A 17,909-nucleotide genomic window follows, 5' to 3' on the forward strand; every position below is an offset into this window, starting at 1 on the left:
AAAAATTTTCCTCCACATTTTCTATCATAAAGCAGGATTATCCAGCACTTTACTTCATGGGATTTTTCATGGATTGGAGGAAACAAATTTGCTTTGGAATTTGGGTTTGGGTTTGGTTTGTGTTTGTTTTGTAATGTTTTGTTTTTCTGGTAGAAAAGCCAGACTTCAAATAGTGAAGGAACATGAAAAAATGTAGCAAAGTTAGAAAGTTACACTCATGTTAATCAGTTAAAGATGACGGTAAAGTAAAAGAAAGGGTAATTTAATAGGGTAAAATAAACATAACAGAAATATTAAATAAAAAGGAAAAGGTGCAAGTAAACCCACTAATAAGATACATATTTGCATATTTTCAATGTAATTACATTTATAGGAGAATGGGGAGAAGGAAAGCAGAAAGTTGCCAGGGAACCATCCATTAACAGCCAAATCTTCATCCAACTTTCCAACTTCTTAGATAAGGAAAATTTATGTTAGTTTATCCAGATGATCTATCAACATGGAGTGTGTTTAAAAATATATGCGGTCCCAGTTCATTGCAAAATGAGAAAGCTAAGCTGAGAAAAGCAAAATACAGTTAAGTACAACTGAGATGGAAAGGGACTGGAAGACTCAATAAGTTAGGAATAATTATCTGACTATATTCCAGACTTGATCTGAGATCACCCGTATAACAAAATGATCTCAGTTCTTTCCAGGGCATTATGGTTAACACAGAACTGAAAAAAAGATATCTTCAGTTGCCATTCACAAACCCTGTTTTTCCTTACTACTCCGTCTTCTCACTTGTTTTTTACTTTTTAGTGTAGCAACATGATTAGCTACACTGAGGAGAACAACATTTTACTTAACCTGGCAATGTTAGAGCTTCCAAGCAATGAAATGAACTATGAGTGCATAAATACTGTTGGCTATTTTATCATTAATGTGGAAAAGGCAGCCTTGAAAAAAGTATTTATCTGTATATCAGGGCCTTCATCTCTTGTCTGGTTTTATCATCACAATGAATATAATTTGTCTACAGCAGACTTATATTTTTTCTTCCTTCTTCCACAAACTGACTATTTCTTCCCCTCAGACAGTTACCTCTTTCCCTTCTGCCCTCCTAAGGATCGTGGAGAAAACAGTATACTGGGCTTTAATAACAAATCCTGGGATCAGGCTAGCTCAGTGCTGGCTCTCGGATGGCTCTCCAAATAAAGTTGTGGTGATAGGAACTATTCAGTGATGAAACTGTTCACAGAAGTTTCACTGCCTTTGACAAGCTGGTGTGCCATCCATGCAGTCTGTCCTGTGCAGTCCTCAGTGCTACAAGTCATCCCATTGTATAGGACCAAACTTATTGGAATAGAGCTCTTAGATCTGAAATGAATTGAGGAATTAAGGGTAAAAGCTGTAAAAAATTATGGACCTAAAGAAGTCACAGCCTCCAGGACGAGTAAGATTATTCCTGTAGAAACATTGTCAAACATGGCATAGATCTTCAGTGAGAACCTGAGCAGTAAGAAAAATTGTCACAGGTACAGATCAGAGCAGTGTGCAGAGAGGATATTAGTGAGGTACCACCCAAATAGGACACCTGTATCTACATAGAGGCTAAGAAGTAAATGGGTTGAGAGATAAAAATGTTTTCTTTCTCACAGAAGAGCTAGTTAGTATTGTGAACTCAAGTGAACAGTGTCTTTGGATCACAGAGAATGCCAAAATAAATATCTGAGAGCTGCTTATCTTTAATCTCATGCAAACAAATGAAAGGCAGACCTTCTTTCCTTTTCTCAGGGTCTCAGGGAGCAAAGATTGTCTTTGCTACCATGAAATATTTTGGAACAAATCTTCAAAAATACATAAACATTTAGCAAGAAAATATATACTTCCTTTGGCATATTAACTTGTATTCTGCTTCTTGACCATAGGACTGGTTTTAGATGTTTTTTTTTAATGTTCCAGAGGTTGAATTATGACTTCTGGGATTTTCCTGGTGCTGTAGTAGTTTCATTTCTTATTTCAGGAGATCTGCATAATCACATTTCTTGGCAGGTTCCCATAGAATTTGCAGATTTAACTTGCTGCCCCACAAGGCTAGCCATGGACTTTTATAGAACTGGATCACCTTACATTTTTTAACTGGATTTAACCTGGTTCTCCTTACTTGTGATCAAAGGAAGGGAAGAAAGGTTTTCTAAAGAAATATCACAGAGGAACAGTGTTGCCATCAGGACCAGGGAAGTGATTGTCTCCCTCTACTCAGTGCTGGTGAGGCTGCAGCTTAAATCTTGTGTTCAGTTTTGGGGCCCGTCACTACCGGAAGAACACTGAGGTGCTGGAGTGTGTCCAGAGAAGGACGATGGAGCTGATGAAGGGTCTGGAGCATAAGTCTCATGAGGAGCAGCTGAGGGAGCTGTCGGTGTTTAGTCTGGAGAAGAGGCTCAGGGGAGAACTTATTGTTCTCCATAACTATGTGAAAGGAAGTTGTAGCCAAGTGGAGGTCAGTGTCTTCTCCCAGGTAACAAGTGACAGGGTAAAAGGAAATGGCCTCAGGTTGCACCTGGAGTGGTTTAGACTGGATGTGAGGAAAACATTCTTCATTGAAAGGATGGTCAAGCTTTGGAACAGTCTGGTCAAGGAAGTGGTTGAATCACCATCCCTGGAGGTATTTGAAATATGTGTTTGATCTTGGTATTTGCTGAAGACAGGCACAGGCATATAAGGCAATGTGTTCTGTTGCATGGGGGTGATCCAGCTTGAGCGCAACTCCTCTTTTTTGCAACCCTACTGCCTGTGGAGACACTTTGAGCCTCAGTTTAGCCTGTGCAGGCCAGCAGCTTTATACCAAAACTGGACCAGTTAAGCAATGTGGAAAACAGTTGAATTAGAGCTTGAGTTCAAATTCAAGACAGAATTATCATAATATGTTAATACAGACAGAAAATTGGAGAAGAAGGTGGTGCAGGCAGAACTGCAATTGTAACAGACACATTCTTTATATTCTTATATTTATACTTTGAATTGTGTAAATAAGCATTTCTTTTATCTGTGTATTTGATTTGGTTGTGTATTTAATTTTTTGTTACCAAAGACTGTCTAAACTGAAAGGCTGCCAATTACAGTTATAAAAAGTTGCAGTAGAATGAAAATATTAGTGCTTAAGAGATTTCATAACTGTCTGTTTCCCTTCCATAGCTATTTTCTGCTGGAAAAATCACAGACACCAAAGCAGCTGAGCTGAAGGAACAGTATACCCTGCTACATAAGACTGTGATAAGGTATAATATTCTATTTTTAGACTTTTAGTAGCCAAAGCATTACATATTTAAAGTAATTTTCTGCTCTTGCTGAAGCCTAATTATCATTTAAGGCTTTCTTATGGTGATAGTTCATAAAGGAAGCAAGAACAACAGAGGTTTGTAAACCAGTATTATTTAATAGGAACTTTCAAGGTTGTTAGGGATACCTAAATACTTGTTTGAACAACATCTTTGTTTCTAATATAAACATAACAATATTGGGAATGGACAGACACACAGACTGCAACAGACAATATACAAGTTTAAAATAAATACGTATTTGAATATCATGTAGCCAGAATTGTAACATATGAAAAGACCGACCTGCTGAGCTGACATAGTGGAGAGCAACTGTAGTAAAGGCTCGTTTCTAAGAAAGAAAATGAGACTTTGCCACTTCTAAGTAGGCGTGAATTTTACACTCTGAGAATACTGATAGTCACATTAGACAGGGCTGCTAATGTAGATTAGAACCTTAAGCTTCACACTGTAAATGGAATTTGAAAATTAGATGTAGTAGTTGTGAGCCTGCCCTGCACCAGTACTTTCTGGAGGAGAGAGAAGAGATCATGAAGAAGAGAGCCTGATGCCAGGCTTGAGCAGGGCATGTGGGAGTGGAAGGAGAGAGGCAGGGACAAAGTGGGACACAATACTGCAGTTGTATCAGGTGAACAGTGTGTCACAGAACAGAGCAGTCCTATTGCAAATATTGCAATACTACATTAGTATTTATGAATAATAATTTTGATATTACTTTACAGCATGTGTGTGATTATAAGTTAAATCAGCGTCATGATACTTCTGTTACATTTCTGTAGTACATACCATAATATCCACTACATCAACAATATTTTATCCCAATTTCACTGACAGTCCACATCAAAACCTTTATAGCAATTCTGTCATTAAAGCTAATGCCTAATTTAAGGAATCCAATTTCTAGTTCAAGTCATATCTGCTTATTTGGGTTCAGCTGGGATTTACTGTGCCTCCTGGTGATCTGAATAGCGACAAGTGCTAAGTAATGTAAAATAATTTGAAAAGGGGTTCCCAAAATCCTGAAATAGCAGTTTTTCTTGAGGTTACTGAGTCTTCTAGTTTCATCTTAATAAAATGAGGAGTTAGAATATGGCTCTAACTCTGTGAAAAGTCATCTGACTTTATTTCAGATTACTGGATACCAAATCTTTCTGGGAAGCAAAATGAAAAACAGCACTCCTAAAACAGTTTGTCTTCTTAGAAAATGCAAGAAGACTTTTCTTAGTGCTCAGAACTAAACCTTTATGTGAGGTTTGGATTAGTTGGTTTAGAAGGTTTCTACCACAATGGTGTTCGCTGAGCTGAAGTAGAAATCCAGTAGCTGATAAACTTGATTGAACTTGATTGACTTTTAGCCAGTGTTAGTTTGAAAACAGTCTTTGATTGGAAAAATACAAGCATATTACTACATATTTTATGTATTTATATAGTATTCTTTTATACAGAACATTCATTTATGTAAAGACAATCCCTTTGTGTGTGTAGCAAGTATAACATGGCCTGAGTGTAAACAGGACTCAGCTGTCTTTTCTGTCACACTTAAGACTACCCTTAACAGCATGCACAAAAAGCATGAAAATGTTAGATGGGAGATTACATCTCTCATTCTTTCCATCATTCTCACAGGAGTATGAAATTGCCATAGTTCTGTAAGAAAGTGGATTGGAGAGAATCATGTCACACTTTTCTGAGATGTAGTTGTGTGTCAAAGCAAAACACCAATGTGTGAAAAACCATTAGTTCCCACAGATCAATTCCTCCTACTGCTTTCTTTTGAAAGTGAAATCAGTTATTAAAAATGGATCAGGATCTCCAGTATAATTTAAGGACTTTTCAGACATCTAAAGTGGGATTCACTTGCCTATATGTTAAAATCAGTATACTCTTTTTGTGCAATGAACCATTCACAGAATCAATACCACTTGTGAATTTTTAGTTCTTCACCCTTACATGTGCAGTCCAGTTCTGTGGATCAAGAGCTTATTTTTTCACCTAATACAGTTGGATTCAATCTCTTTCCTAATTAGTGCCCACCTGTCAGTGCTGTTACAACATCATGTTAAAACAAATGACGGAGGATGAGGTCTTCGGGCTGTGTGTGTTCTTCTTCCCTTTAGTAGCCTACAAAAGTCTCAAGCAGCGTGGTTCTCTGTGACAGCTAGGCCAAACTATTGCAGCTGATCTCTCTGATATACAATACAAATTTGTGTAACACAATGAATACAACAAGTCTGTATGCAGGTAGTCTCCAAGGCTGTTGCTAGAGTACACAGTGTATGGTTTGTATTTGTTCAGTGGTAAACAGTCTTTTCTTTCTTGCTTTCAGTTTTGCACAACTTGGCATTCTGAAAAGTTGAGAGGTGTTACCTAGCAGATAGAATCTTTGACATTTCTTCAAGGTGTTATATGCTTTTGAATTTATGTTTGCTGGGAACAGGGTGTCATCCCATTGTGGTGCTGTCTCACCGACTCCCTTTGCAGTAAGGCTGCATCTAAAGCTGAAGTACCTGAGTTCATATTTAGCAACTGAAAACCCATTTAGTCACTCAATTATGTGGCCCAGTTGTAAATCTTTATTTTTATTATCTCAGTTTAGGAACCTAATAGGAATATTCTGATAACCCAAGCTATAAGATACTTAGGTAATAATGAAAATTTATTGGCAGATTGGGAATGTTATTTTCTTAAGCCTCTGCTAAAATACTAATCAATTCAAAAATTCAAAATCTGCCACATCAGACTGCACAAACCTACTTTTGCACTCGTGATTCTAGATGTGTACATCGTGTAGATGTCCAGTTATTTCTTCGTTATCTTCAATTAAATATAAATCAGCACACAAAAAAATGCTGTTGGCATCTGTAGGGAGCAAGAACTAGATTCAACACTCTCTTCTTGTTTTTTTTTCTTTTTTTATCTTAAAAAAATCAATACTAAGAATTTTGTTTTTATAGAATCACTTATGTGTTTATGTAACTATATGTGAATTGTAGGCATTACATAAGAATTGTGTTTGAAATGAATGTGTATTACTACAACGAATTATATTTTCTCCTACAACTGCAAACATTCTGTTGGACTTAAAGAAGATCTAAATATTATGTAGAATCCAGTGACAGTAAGTCAATTTATTTTTCCCTTCATATGTGTGTGTAAATACATCACACATGAAGTTATTTGTTCGTGATAAAGATACACTCTGTTTTCTGTTGAAGTCTGTGGTTTTCTTATTTTCTAGTTTAGAAAAAGGAAGTGGTTATCTAAGGAGAAATGTTACACAAACCAAAACTTTTTCTGCCATATTATTTCAGCTATGTTTGTGCAATATAGACACTTGTATATTTTGTGTTTTTGTAGTTACCATCTCAACTCTATTCTTCAGTGTGATACATAATTTTGGTTTTGTGCCTAAGCCGAAAAAGTCAAATTTGAGCCAAAATTTATGTATAGAGTTTCTTAATATGGGAAATTTTAAATTCCCTTGTTTTTTCAAAAAATATTAAATTGCACTATATTTTTAATTAGTAAAAGTTAATTGATAGAGTTCTTTATTCCTCTACATAATTTATGACTAATTTAAGTATACCATTATATAAAAAGTCACACTGTAGTAATATTGAGAAGGCATACACAACTATTTCTATAGCATAAAGCATAGGTTAATGTGTGGTGCATTGTATATGAATTTTCATATTGTAGTTCCCTCTAAGACTTTTCCATAATAATCAATGTATTGTACTAACAGCCTTTAAGATGTTATTCAGCTATCACAGGTTCCTAAGGATATGAATACTAGTCTCCTGACACTGATAGAATATTACAGTTTGTTGTTTCTGTGACGCTAGACTTTGGTGATACGAGTCAGATCAGATAATTGTTCACGTCTACAGGCCTTATAATGAGCTTCAACAGATGTCCACAAATGTATTTTCAGCTTGTGTATCATTAAATGAGTTACTTCAGATCCTGGTAGCACTGCAGCAGTAGCAAGATTCCACTCATCACTGGGTAGGCGTCTTGGTGTTTATTAGGAACTTAAAGTTGTCATTTAGCCCAGACTGGGCCTTGTCCTGGTGAATACTTCCCTGTTGTAGGTCCCCACACTGAATTAGATGTAGCCTTTGGCACTTCTTAGGATAAAATGGATTCCCTGTCTCTTCATTTGTGTCCAGGAAGTGCCAGACAAATAAATTAAACTAACTAAAGGTCTTCTATCTGGTTAAAATTAGATGAGATGAATCTCACTCCAACTCCAGGTATGCAGAAAAAACTCCTGTGACCAGATTCCACTGCTCTCATGAGATCATGGGATGCTCCAGGTTTGAACAGACCTCAGGAGGTCCAACCAGCTGTCCAACACAGGCTGAACTAGGAGATCAGAGTGGATTAATCAGGACTTAATCCCATCTCATCTTGAAAACTTTGAATTAACTATTATAGGAAGGTAAAAAAGTATAAATACAAAGCTTATGCTTCTTATTGCCTAGTTCTAAATTTGTCTATTTAATGCAGTTTACAGGAATCTGAGACCCAGCTGTTGCAGGAAGCCAAACGTCTTAGTGTGGAACTGGAACAACAGCATGAACTGGAAAAACCTGAACAAGTCCCTGAAGAATCTTCCAGTGAAGCTTCCCAAATAAGGCAACAACTTCTTAGTTGCCAAAGTGAATACGATGCTATTAAAGCAAGAGAGTACGAGAATCAGTTGAAGATAGAATGGTAAGTAATGGTGGTCAAATGCTATTAATTTTATCATAGCTAATCTAGGATCTAGAAAGACAATAACGTAGAATATAGTTCAATCTCATTTTCATCCTACATGGACACATTTCTTGATGGCTGTTTTTGAACAAATTGCCACAAACTTTTCCTAGTAACAGCAACGTTTCAGTGATGAATAAATTTACCCTGGTGCAAGATTTGTAGATAGTTTTTAATTTAGAACATGATATGGTGTCCTTTGAAATGCTGTTTAAAATTTGCTACATTGCGTGATTAATTTTTGGGTAGACATATTAACATGAACAGTTCTAGTCTAGGACACCTTTAATACAAACATTTCAAGTGTCTCAGAGACCTGTTGGCTGGGATTTTATGGAAACAATGTAATAAATAGACCCAATGCTATTTTTAACATTGCTAGGACAGTGTATTCAACGTTTTTTCTTCAGGTACTTAAAGGAGGAGAAGTTCATGTATATTCTTACACTAGAAAAATAATAAATTTTCCCTAAAAGGAATGAAATCTTGACATTTTTATATAAGTAAAAAAAGTCAAGAATAAGCTTAATACTGTATGTATTTCAATTGTCTGAATATTTTATGGTAAAATTACAAACATACTATTGCATTTGTAAAAATATGTACCTAGGCAGGTGAATTCAGATTTTTATTTTGTGAGGTGCTTGCTATTTTTACCCATCATCAATCCAGCTATAGTGTAGTTGGTGTGTATATAAATACAAATAAGTAATGTCAGCATCTTAGCAGTTAAAACTATTTTTCTGCAAGGAGAGCAGGAACACTGTACACGCTGCATGGAGCTGATTTTTCTGGCAGTTCTTTCTGGATTGGGGGGGAAGTTTAGAGCCAAGTGTTTGCTCTAAGAGAGAAAGAAATGAGAATGAAGCAAATTGGAAGTGGGAGAAATAAAGAAACATGGAAAGCATCTGGAAAAAATTATTTGCTATGAGATAACTGAGAAACATGAAGTTTCCTGAAATAATTATTAAATACAGAGTTTCTTGCAATTTCCAAGCAGTCCAGAAATGAGCTCTTCAAAAATACCATACTTTTTACCTGTTTGTTTTCATTAATATTTTTCACTGATTTTGCATCACTTTTCAAAAAATTAAAGGGATTTATATGTTTAGGGGATATGTTCCCATTCTCTATTTTCTACTCTAGTCAAAAGTAGAATTCTGTTCTATATAAAATGCAATTTAGGTATTATTTCAATTATCCTTGCATATTTACTGCATTAATATTTATATATGAACTGAATATCCTATTTTGCAGATTAAAAATACACTTTTTGGGTCAGTCATACTATGAAAAATGTTCTTTCACTGTAATAAGAAACTTCCGTCTTATGTATTGCCTGGGATCAAACCCAGCTGAACAGTCCAACCAGAGCTCCATGAGGAGCGTTATCTAACAGAGATCATAAGTGCAGCCCCAGCCATTTGTGATGTGGGGATTTCATGAGCCAAATACAGTCCTCTGTATTTGGGAATCCTCAGCTGACCCCTCTTCTTTTGAACTTCTCCTGTGTCCTCCCCAACAAACTTCTGACATTGCAACACCCCGGGCAATGAGTTCCACAGATTAACTACATAAGAACTCTCCATGAGAACTGCCACCTTCTTGCTTTTTTTTAACCTGACTCCTACAGCTTCATTTAGTGCCCTGTAGTTCTTGTATTGGATGAGACAATGAACATCTGTTCCTTTCCTCATTTTCACTGCTGCAGGATGATTTGATAGATCTCTTTTGTACAACCCCCTTTCCCCTTCAATTTGTCAACTTCCTAAACCGAAGAGCTACAGATTATTTAATTGTTCCTTGTTAATCTGTTCTATGCCTGATGGTAGCATAGGATCTTACATGTGTTGTGGGTGTGGAGTGAGAAGGATGTGCCTTGGTTATGTGTGGATTTGTTTACTGGGAGAGAAATTCCAGAAATATTCATGATATTACAGGGGCTTTGATGTTGAAGTAGCATAGAATGAACAGGACTAGCAGAATACATGTAGGGAATGTGTGAGTGAATGTAGTAGGGAAATGAGAAATGGACTATGAAGAAAACAGATACTGGGTGTGAATAAGTCTTTGTAAAGAAGGGATGAGCTATGTACCTGTGAAAGACAGTGAAAATTGATGTCCAGAATAGAGTTGTAAGCAGCAGGTGATCTAATAGCAACACTGATGTAAAATGAAGATCTATATGCCTGCTGGTTTTAAACAAAGAATAAAGCAACGTTTTCTGAAATGTGTGTGTGTTGGCAGTGTCAGAGAGGGGAAGCTGCATCGAAGGTATTAGAAGTTTGTTGTTAGGTGGCTGCTTGGTTTCCTTCATTTCTCAGGATAAAAACTCATGGTCCAGCCTCTCTTGGCCATTGATCTCTCTGGAACACAGTTTTCCTTGTTGTCCAACTGTGTTAATACAGTCCCAGCTGTGCTTGGCACTTACAAGTAAACTTCTCTTTGGGAATTATGACTAATGGCTGTTTAGTCTGAAAACAAACATGTTTATTTACCTTCTTACGTATAGCAGACAGAGAGCATGGAGGGGAAAAGTTTTTGAAGGGAATATTTGTGTCTCTGATCTACTTTATCCTTTTTTTAAAATGTCTACTCAGTAATACCGCTGAGCTGGAAGCGAGAGAGAGACTCTGCAGATCTGTTTTCCTGTTTCTGTAAGCCTTTCTTTCTCTGAAGCATCTCTTATCTCTGACGCCTTTCTTTCCTGCCTCAATTCACTTTCTCTGATAGCTAAGGGTACTTAGCATCTTTTTTGCACTTGGAATCAAATCTGACAACAATGAAGTTTCACTCTTGAGGAGTCATATGGGTATACTATAAGATTAGCTAAGTTACTTTTTGTCTCAATGTCTCTTAGTATTCTATATTCCCTCATCTGTATTTCATTTCCTATTTGTTTACCTGTAAACAAATTTTTTTCTAAATCAGCTACCTTTTTCAAGAGTTGAAGGTGATATTTCATCTTCTGGTTTAATTCCTTATTGTTCCAATGAGTAGTCAACATTCCCAAAGTAAATTTAAATTGCCTTCAGCATTGTAGTATCGGCAGTTTTTCAGGAATTTTGTAACTGTTTTCATAGCATGAATGGGTACATGAGATATTCAGAAGCACTTCTGACACACTTCAGCTGTCAGGGAGGTCACCCTGAGGGTGACTGCATGGATGGGGTGTACTCCCACTGTAGGTGTGTGCCTCCCCTTCCAGTTTGTGGCCAGTTGTGCCATATGGCTGTACTGGGCTCGTTGCTACTGTGTGTGCCAGAGTGCACAGTGCAGGTGGAGAGCAAGAGTTGGAATCATTTTACTGAGCTTTTAAAGCTTGGGCCACTATCCCAAAGTCAGAGCTGACTCCGGGAGTATTCTCTCTCTCAATAACTACCAGACAAGGTTAATAAAGTAAAAGGAAAAACAGTGACCCCCATTTGGTTCTGGTAAAATTGCGTTCAGAGCCATGACATTTCTTCATATAACTGATAAGAAGGCTCAGTAAATAAGAATATAGACTGAAAAATCGAAGTAGCAGAAGAACAAGAAAAGGATTGGTTTGATCATAAAGGATTTGTTCTAGCTTGAGGAGACGTTTCACTTTAATGTTTGTGTGAGGCTTGGAGTCCTGATTTGTGAGACAAAATAAAGAAAAGCTGCTTTTCTTTATTAGAATATGGTATCAACAGTAGTTTATTATTGAGAAATAATAAATATTTAATCTAAATTAATCTATCTTCTAAACAATACATTTAAAAATAAGCAATTGATTTGTACTAAAATTATCTATAACGAGTTTGTGAGATTAAAGGTGCCTGATTCTTGAAAGCAGTTTTATTTTAAAACCTAGGTTCCATCTACAGCTCCCACAGTCATTTGTGCAGGTAGCAAAATGTCTCTTCACTCAAGTACTCTCACACTCTGTGTGATTGCATGCAAGTCAGGATTGCAAAACTGAGTTCGTCCTTGTAGATGCATTGCAGATATGGAAAATTATTTCAATGCTTGTAAATATTTCAGTATTAGTCACTCAATAATTAAAAAGGGAAAAGTTAAGCTTTTGTCCATAGTTTTCCTAGTAAAGAGTTACAAGCTATAAGTAAAATAAATGGAGTCGCAGCTGAAGTTGTTATCAGCCAGTCTTGTGACTGCATTCTCCAGTACCTACAAACTAATTACAGTTAAGAGCATTACAGGAATCTCATGCTGGCAGCTTGTCAGCTGTGATATCTTCTACTTGTGGTCACTAGATTTTAGTTGTGAGGTGCTGAGCACCTTCTATGGATTTCTCAGCAATCCCAGCTATGAGACAGAGTAGCTGAAGGAGTTCACTTTCTTGCCTGATGGGACTAATAATGATAACAGCGTTGTAGCTGTTTTTTGAGGTGAGTAACTGAAATGGACCTCTGTTGACAACTACCACTACATTTCTTAATCTCTTTGTCTTAATTTTTTTTTTCTGTATCAGTTTGCAGCTGTAAACATCTCTCAGGGAAACATCTGGAATGTATTTTTATTAATGGCCCAATTTTCAACTGGTTTTTTTTACCTCATTACATCTGCATCCCTGGCAGCTTTTCATGTACAGTATTGCTATTCAGCTTTGGGAAAATAAGAAAAGCAGTGTTAGAAACATTTGCACATATCAGTGTTTAACCTTAAGACTTTTATCTTCTTTGTATTATGTGTTGTTATAGGTATAATACTGACAATAATAAAAACCACGTGATGTTGAAAAATACAATCATCAAAGAAGGGCTATAAAACAGTGGGAATTATAAATGCCTAGTACCAGTTGCAGCCATTTTTTTTGTTGTTGTGATTGATGTCTAAGTAAGACACTCATGAGATTGATATCCATACCTCACAGATTACAAGATTCAAATGCTAAATGCAAAGACCAGAATTTCTCTGCTTACCTTAGATAAACTTCTGTGTCCACCTATTAAATCAAAGACTGAATTTAAAATCTTTGAAGAGTCTTATTTGATTTCTTAATCTGAGTTAATCATCCTCGTTTAGAGTCCACAGAGAGAAATATTTTATCTTAAACTGGTAATTTATCTCATCCTAAAATAGGCACCTGGGATGTCAGATGACCTGCCCTTTGGAGGTTCCTGTTTTTATCCCTGACAATAAGGAAGCCTGGGAATGTTAGCACTGGGCTGACAGTCTGACTTCTGTATATGGGCAGCTGGATCAAACTAATTGCTCAAAAGTGAGAGATTTAACTTCTTTCTTTTTACACTCTTTTTTACCATATTCACTGTACAAGTAGTTGGTCTGCCAGCTCTTTAGGTAACTTGCTGCTTCAAGTTCACTGTTGCCTTTGTTTATGTCACAGAAAATGAGGTGTTCAAATCATTTTATTTTTGCTGGATGGAAAAGTCTTTGTTGTGAAACTGGAATAGCTGGAATAGTTCCACAGGAATTTGTCCTCATGAGTGAGGAATGTGACAAAATGAAAACAGTGTCAACTTTGCTCTCCCTCCTGATTTTTGATATTGCTCTTTTGATCGTCTAGCGTGATATTAAAGAGGGCACAGCACGGACTGACAACAAGCAATGCAGTAGTTCTTTAATCAGTTTGCTCAGGACTTATTTAATAATATTTTGTGGCAGTCAAACAGTTACAGGTATTAGTGCAAAGTGGACATTCATTATCCTTAGTGTGATTATGTGAGTCCCAACTAGGAGCTCAACTAGGAGTGCCTCCAAAATGTCTTTGGAATATGATTTTGGAATAGAACTTTTTAAATTAATTTTATCAATTTGGGGGGAAGATTGATTGAAATTCAACTTTTTTCTTTAAAAGATTTTGTTTTGCAACCTCATTCACTCAGTGGGTGTTCAAACACTGGCATTCAAATTAGTTTTTAGACTTACCAGTTCCTGTGGAGGCACCTTGCACTCTGCCCATGCAGACATGCATACATTCTGTAAATCAACAACATCTACTCTGTGTCTTTATTTTCTCTTTGCTCTTCACCTGCGCCAGAGCTTCTTATTCATATTGTTTTGTTTTGTTTGAATTGCAACACCACCGACCTAGTTCCCTTTTTTTTCACTGTTTTCTTACTGTAACTGAAAATATGTTGCCTGAGACTTCCAGGTATAAGCTTCACTCCTCTTGTTGGAGGACTGAAAAGTAAGAGTTTAATGAGAGGGTGTGGGTGTTGGAACGGGGCGAGAGGAGGGGAGGAAGAACCTTAAATCAACACTGATAAAGAGTTGAACATAAGATTCTAGGGATGGTCCTCCACAAGGTTGGCTGCTTGGAGATTGATCTCTCTTACCATGACCACACACCTTCTGAAACCTGAACCACCACCACCATGCGAAGTCTTATGCTGCTACTGAAAGGTTTCAGAAAAAAAAAAAAAGAAATGGCAATCAGCTGCCTCTCTTCTGTATCAGCCATATTCAGAAGCTACTGTAATAGCTGCTTTGGGTAGGTGGGGTGGATTCTCTTACCACAGTTTATAACTCCAAGCTTCCAGTGAAGGTTGTCCCCTTCTCTTAATGCTCCCCTAATTTAAAGAGTTATTTATTCTAACTGACTGTCCTGAGTCTCAGTGAAACCTTAGCAGCACATCCTCCTGCTGGAGTTAGAAACACATTTAAGCACAGAAGATGATTCCTTGCTATACCTGGGACAGAGGATTTGGTTGTGCCACCAGTTCCTCAGATGCAATCTTTACTCCTTTACAGCCTGAGACTCAGAAATGTCATTGTACATACTAATTACTCTGAAACAAACTGTCTTCTTGTTGCCAATCAGTAGCACAATGACTCCGTTCAGTTCAGTTTGGTTGTGATGGCATGCAGACTGCTGTAGCCCATTTACCTGCTATAGGTGCAGAATTGTTCCTGCATGCACTGAGGATGTACAGATGCACCTTCCATGGGGATAATTTTTTGTATTTGGCCATATTTACCTACCTGCCGCCAAGAAGCTCCCTATGTACATCCAACAATCTCGTTGGTTGAGCTCCCCTTTCGTAGTCACTTCTTCATCTTTCTTAGGGCAGCCTTACTAAAAATACACCCAGAAGATCTAAGAGCTTTCCTATTTCTTCCTTTCCTCATTCTTCTTCTCTTCAGCATTTGTCTCTATTGTTGCCTGAAATTAAATTGCAATTTAGTTTTGGATACGTGGTTATTCAACTTAGTTTTCTCCCATACCCCTTTGACGTAGCCTATAACCCCTGCCACTTTTCAGGATTTTTTTTCCACGGGATCCTGTTCAGATTTGAGGAGCAATCATTCATAGGAAGAAGAAAGTTTCTCACTAGCAATTGCACTTTCTTGTGACTTTCTTGTGATGTCTTTGTGACTATTTATGACCCACCTCCTCTTTCCTTTTGCCTTATTTCCATGTTAAAATTTTGTTTTCTGAGGTTGGGAGAAACTGTGGGTGTAGGGTGCCACTAGTAAAAGGCAAGGGTGAGTGAGGTGTACATGCATCCCTGCAGGAGGTGCTCAGACTAAGAAAAATCAGGTTCAAAAATTTAGATGTGTGCACTGTAGAGAAAGACTCCATATGTGCAACCTGTTTTTCAGGACCCTGAGTTACCAGTCAGCAACCTTCCTTTAAATCAGGACACCCTTCTATTGGCCCTGATGACAATTCACCATGTGTTTTAGTCTAACACAGGACAGGCTTCCATACTTTTTTGCCATTTACTATTTACCCATTACAGTAATGGGTATTATATTACTAATATATTTAGCTCTTCTTTGATTTTTACTGTAGTTTGCAAGAAGAAAAAAGACTTCTGGAAGATGAATATGAAAAAATTTCAAAAAAAAAGGTAAGTACAAAACATGAGAAAAGCAATGTTTTATATTCTGTCAGCTAATGTATAAAAATAATAGTGAAAATATTTTCACAGTGTGTCTCTCTGGAGTTTATTTAAAATATGGAATACAGAGAAATAGATTTTAAAAGAAGTAGATTTTATAGGAGAGGATATATTATATCATTCAGTTTTAATAACTTCAGGGCAAACAATAAATAACTGATTCAGAAAAGATCTGGATTTTTTTAGTTACTAAGAAAATGTTTACTGTATTCAGCAAATGGATACTGCATGTAAAGATAGCTGCAGGTTTTTGATTCTAGGATGTGAGCAAGAAAAATACATTTGCAGTCATAAATCCTGATGAATATATGTGGTTTTGTTGGAAATATAATTCTGCTGATTATTGATAGAAGAAACACACATCTGGTAAAGAAAATATATTCCATACCTTCATGCAAAAAATGTTGTCATTGTTCAATGTTGGTGATTCTGTATTATCTCAAGCATGCAAAATGTAAAAAGGAAAATAAAATTAATCTGATCTTTTACTTCATTTTTAAAGGAAGACAATAAGAAAATTAAACAGTTGAAAGAAAATTGTGATGAGCTCTGCAAAGAAGTAGTTGAGAGGAAAGCAGAAATTGATGCAATAGAAGAAGCTGTTTCATCCAAACAAAAGCTGATATTAGTAGATGAGGAAGAAACGGAAAAGCTTCTGGACATGCAGACTAATTTAAAAGTAACACAAAATTAATTATGCCTATGTTTATCTCTGTGTGTGCATGGATGTGTATATGATACATATTTTGTCCAATAGTGAATGTTCTTGATGTTGTTTGTCATTCCAAATCCATTATATATGGCATTACATTATATATAAGATCATTTTTCAATAGGCATGAAACATGCTGCTGTGCCATATCCTTATTACTCCTTTAGGAAATAATAATAGTCATGGTTTTGATTAAAAAATGGTTTCTATAAAGACATTTTTGCTATATTGTGTTATTGTAGGCTGCTCAGACTGAAGTTAATACAGATTTATGATGATAATTAAAAAACATTCCTGGGTTTGCTGCTTTCCTTTCCATGGATAAATAACATAAAAAGATGTATTAATAATATTCAAGCATAATTTTTATCTTTCAGATATAATGAAATTGTAAATATCAATTTTTATTTTCAAAAGTAGCAGCTACAATTCCCTGGGACAAACACAAGTTATTAAAAAACATGTTTCCTACCCATGTTCACAGCAGTTCTAAGTGAATATTACTGCTATGAAAACTCATCAGTTTTTGAGGCTATTAATCAAACCTTTCTGTTTTGTCACTAGAGTGAGCTAGTTAAGATCCTTGGTGTTCCAAAACAACTTGCAAAAGAAACTGAGAAGATATATCGGAAAAAAATGTATGTTTTTAACAGATAATTCCATATACATAAATATATATGTATGACTTCTTCTAATCCATTTGTTATAGATATGATTGAGGATAGTTGTTGATTAAAATTAGGATCAACATTTAACAAGGCATCTATTATTCACTTAAAATCCCTGCACTGTACTGAAAAATATAGTATGTGGAGTGAAACGTGGTAAATTTAAGTACAACGAAGAAAGACTTAGAACAAAGCTCGGTCAAAATTTGCTTAACCATCCTACTGTGCTGCATTACTATACTTGACACCTACTTAGTAGAAGTTTAGTGGAAAATAATGTTACTGTGTAATCTCACAATTAGGCTTTTTTTACATTTTCTGGTGCTTAGGGACTGTGTATTAGCTGATCTCTGCTGGGCTCAGTGAAACCAGCAGCTTCCACAGCTGACAGTCTGGCCTGAGCTACATAATCATTCTACCTTGATACTGCTGTACCAGTTGTTGAGTCACAGGTGCTTTGCTGTAAGCTCCTGATGTAAACTGTGGTCTCTGGTACTTCAACAGGGAAAATGTAAGCCAGTAGCCAGCCTTTTCTTTCTCTCCCTTGTGGAACTGGGGTTTTTCTCCCCTGAGGCATGGCATGTGCTGTTTT

At 36.5% G+C, this 17,909-nt stretch overlaps 1 protein-coding gene across 8 annotated transcripts in view; it reads left to right on the forward strand.

The window, feature by feature from the left end:
* CCDC146 (coiled-coil domain containing 146) overlaps positions 1-17,909 on the forward strand; it is a 69,836-nt gene that overhangs the window by 31,230 nt on the left and 20,697 nt on the right. For 6 of the 8 annotated variants that reach the window (XM_027679409.1, XM_027679408.1, XM_027679410.1 and 3 more), the window contains 5 exons: positions 3,181-3,263; positions 7,836-8,042; positions 15,829-15,886; positions 16,440-16,616; positions 17,214-17,287. In XM_027679409.1, the coding sequence (XP_027535210.1) occupies positions 3,181-3,263; positions 7,836-8,042; positions 15,829-15,886; positions 16,440-16,616; positions 17,214-17,287 (599 nt within the window). Of the gene's footprint in view, positions 1-3,180; positions 3,264-7,835; positions 8,043-15,828; positions 15,887-16,439; positions 16,617-17,213; positions 17,288-17,909 lie in introns of those variants that run through there. The other 2 variants (XM_027679414.1, XM_027679413.1) reach the window with 2 other exon arrangements.

The sequence above is a fragment of the Neopelma chrysocephalum genome, unplaced genomic scaffold (genome assembly GCF_003984885.1).
Source record: "Neopelma chrysocephalum unplaced genomic scaffold, ASM398488v2 Primary Assembly neopelma1_45, whole genome shotgun sequence".
NCBI lineage: Eukaryota > Metazoa > Chordata > Aves > Passeriformes > Pipridae > Neopelma > Neopelma chrysocephalum.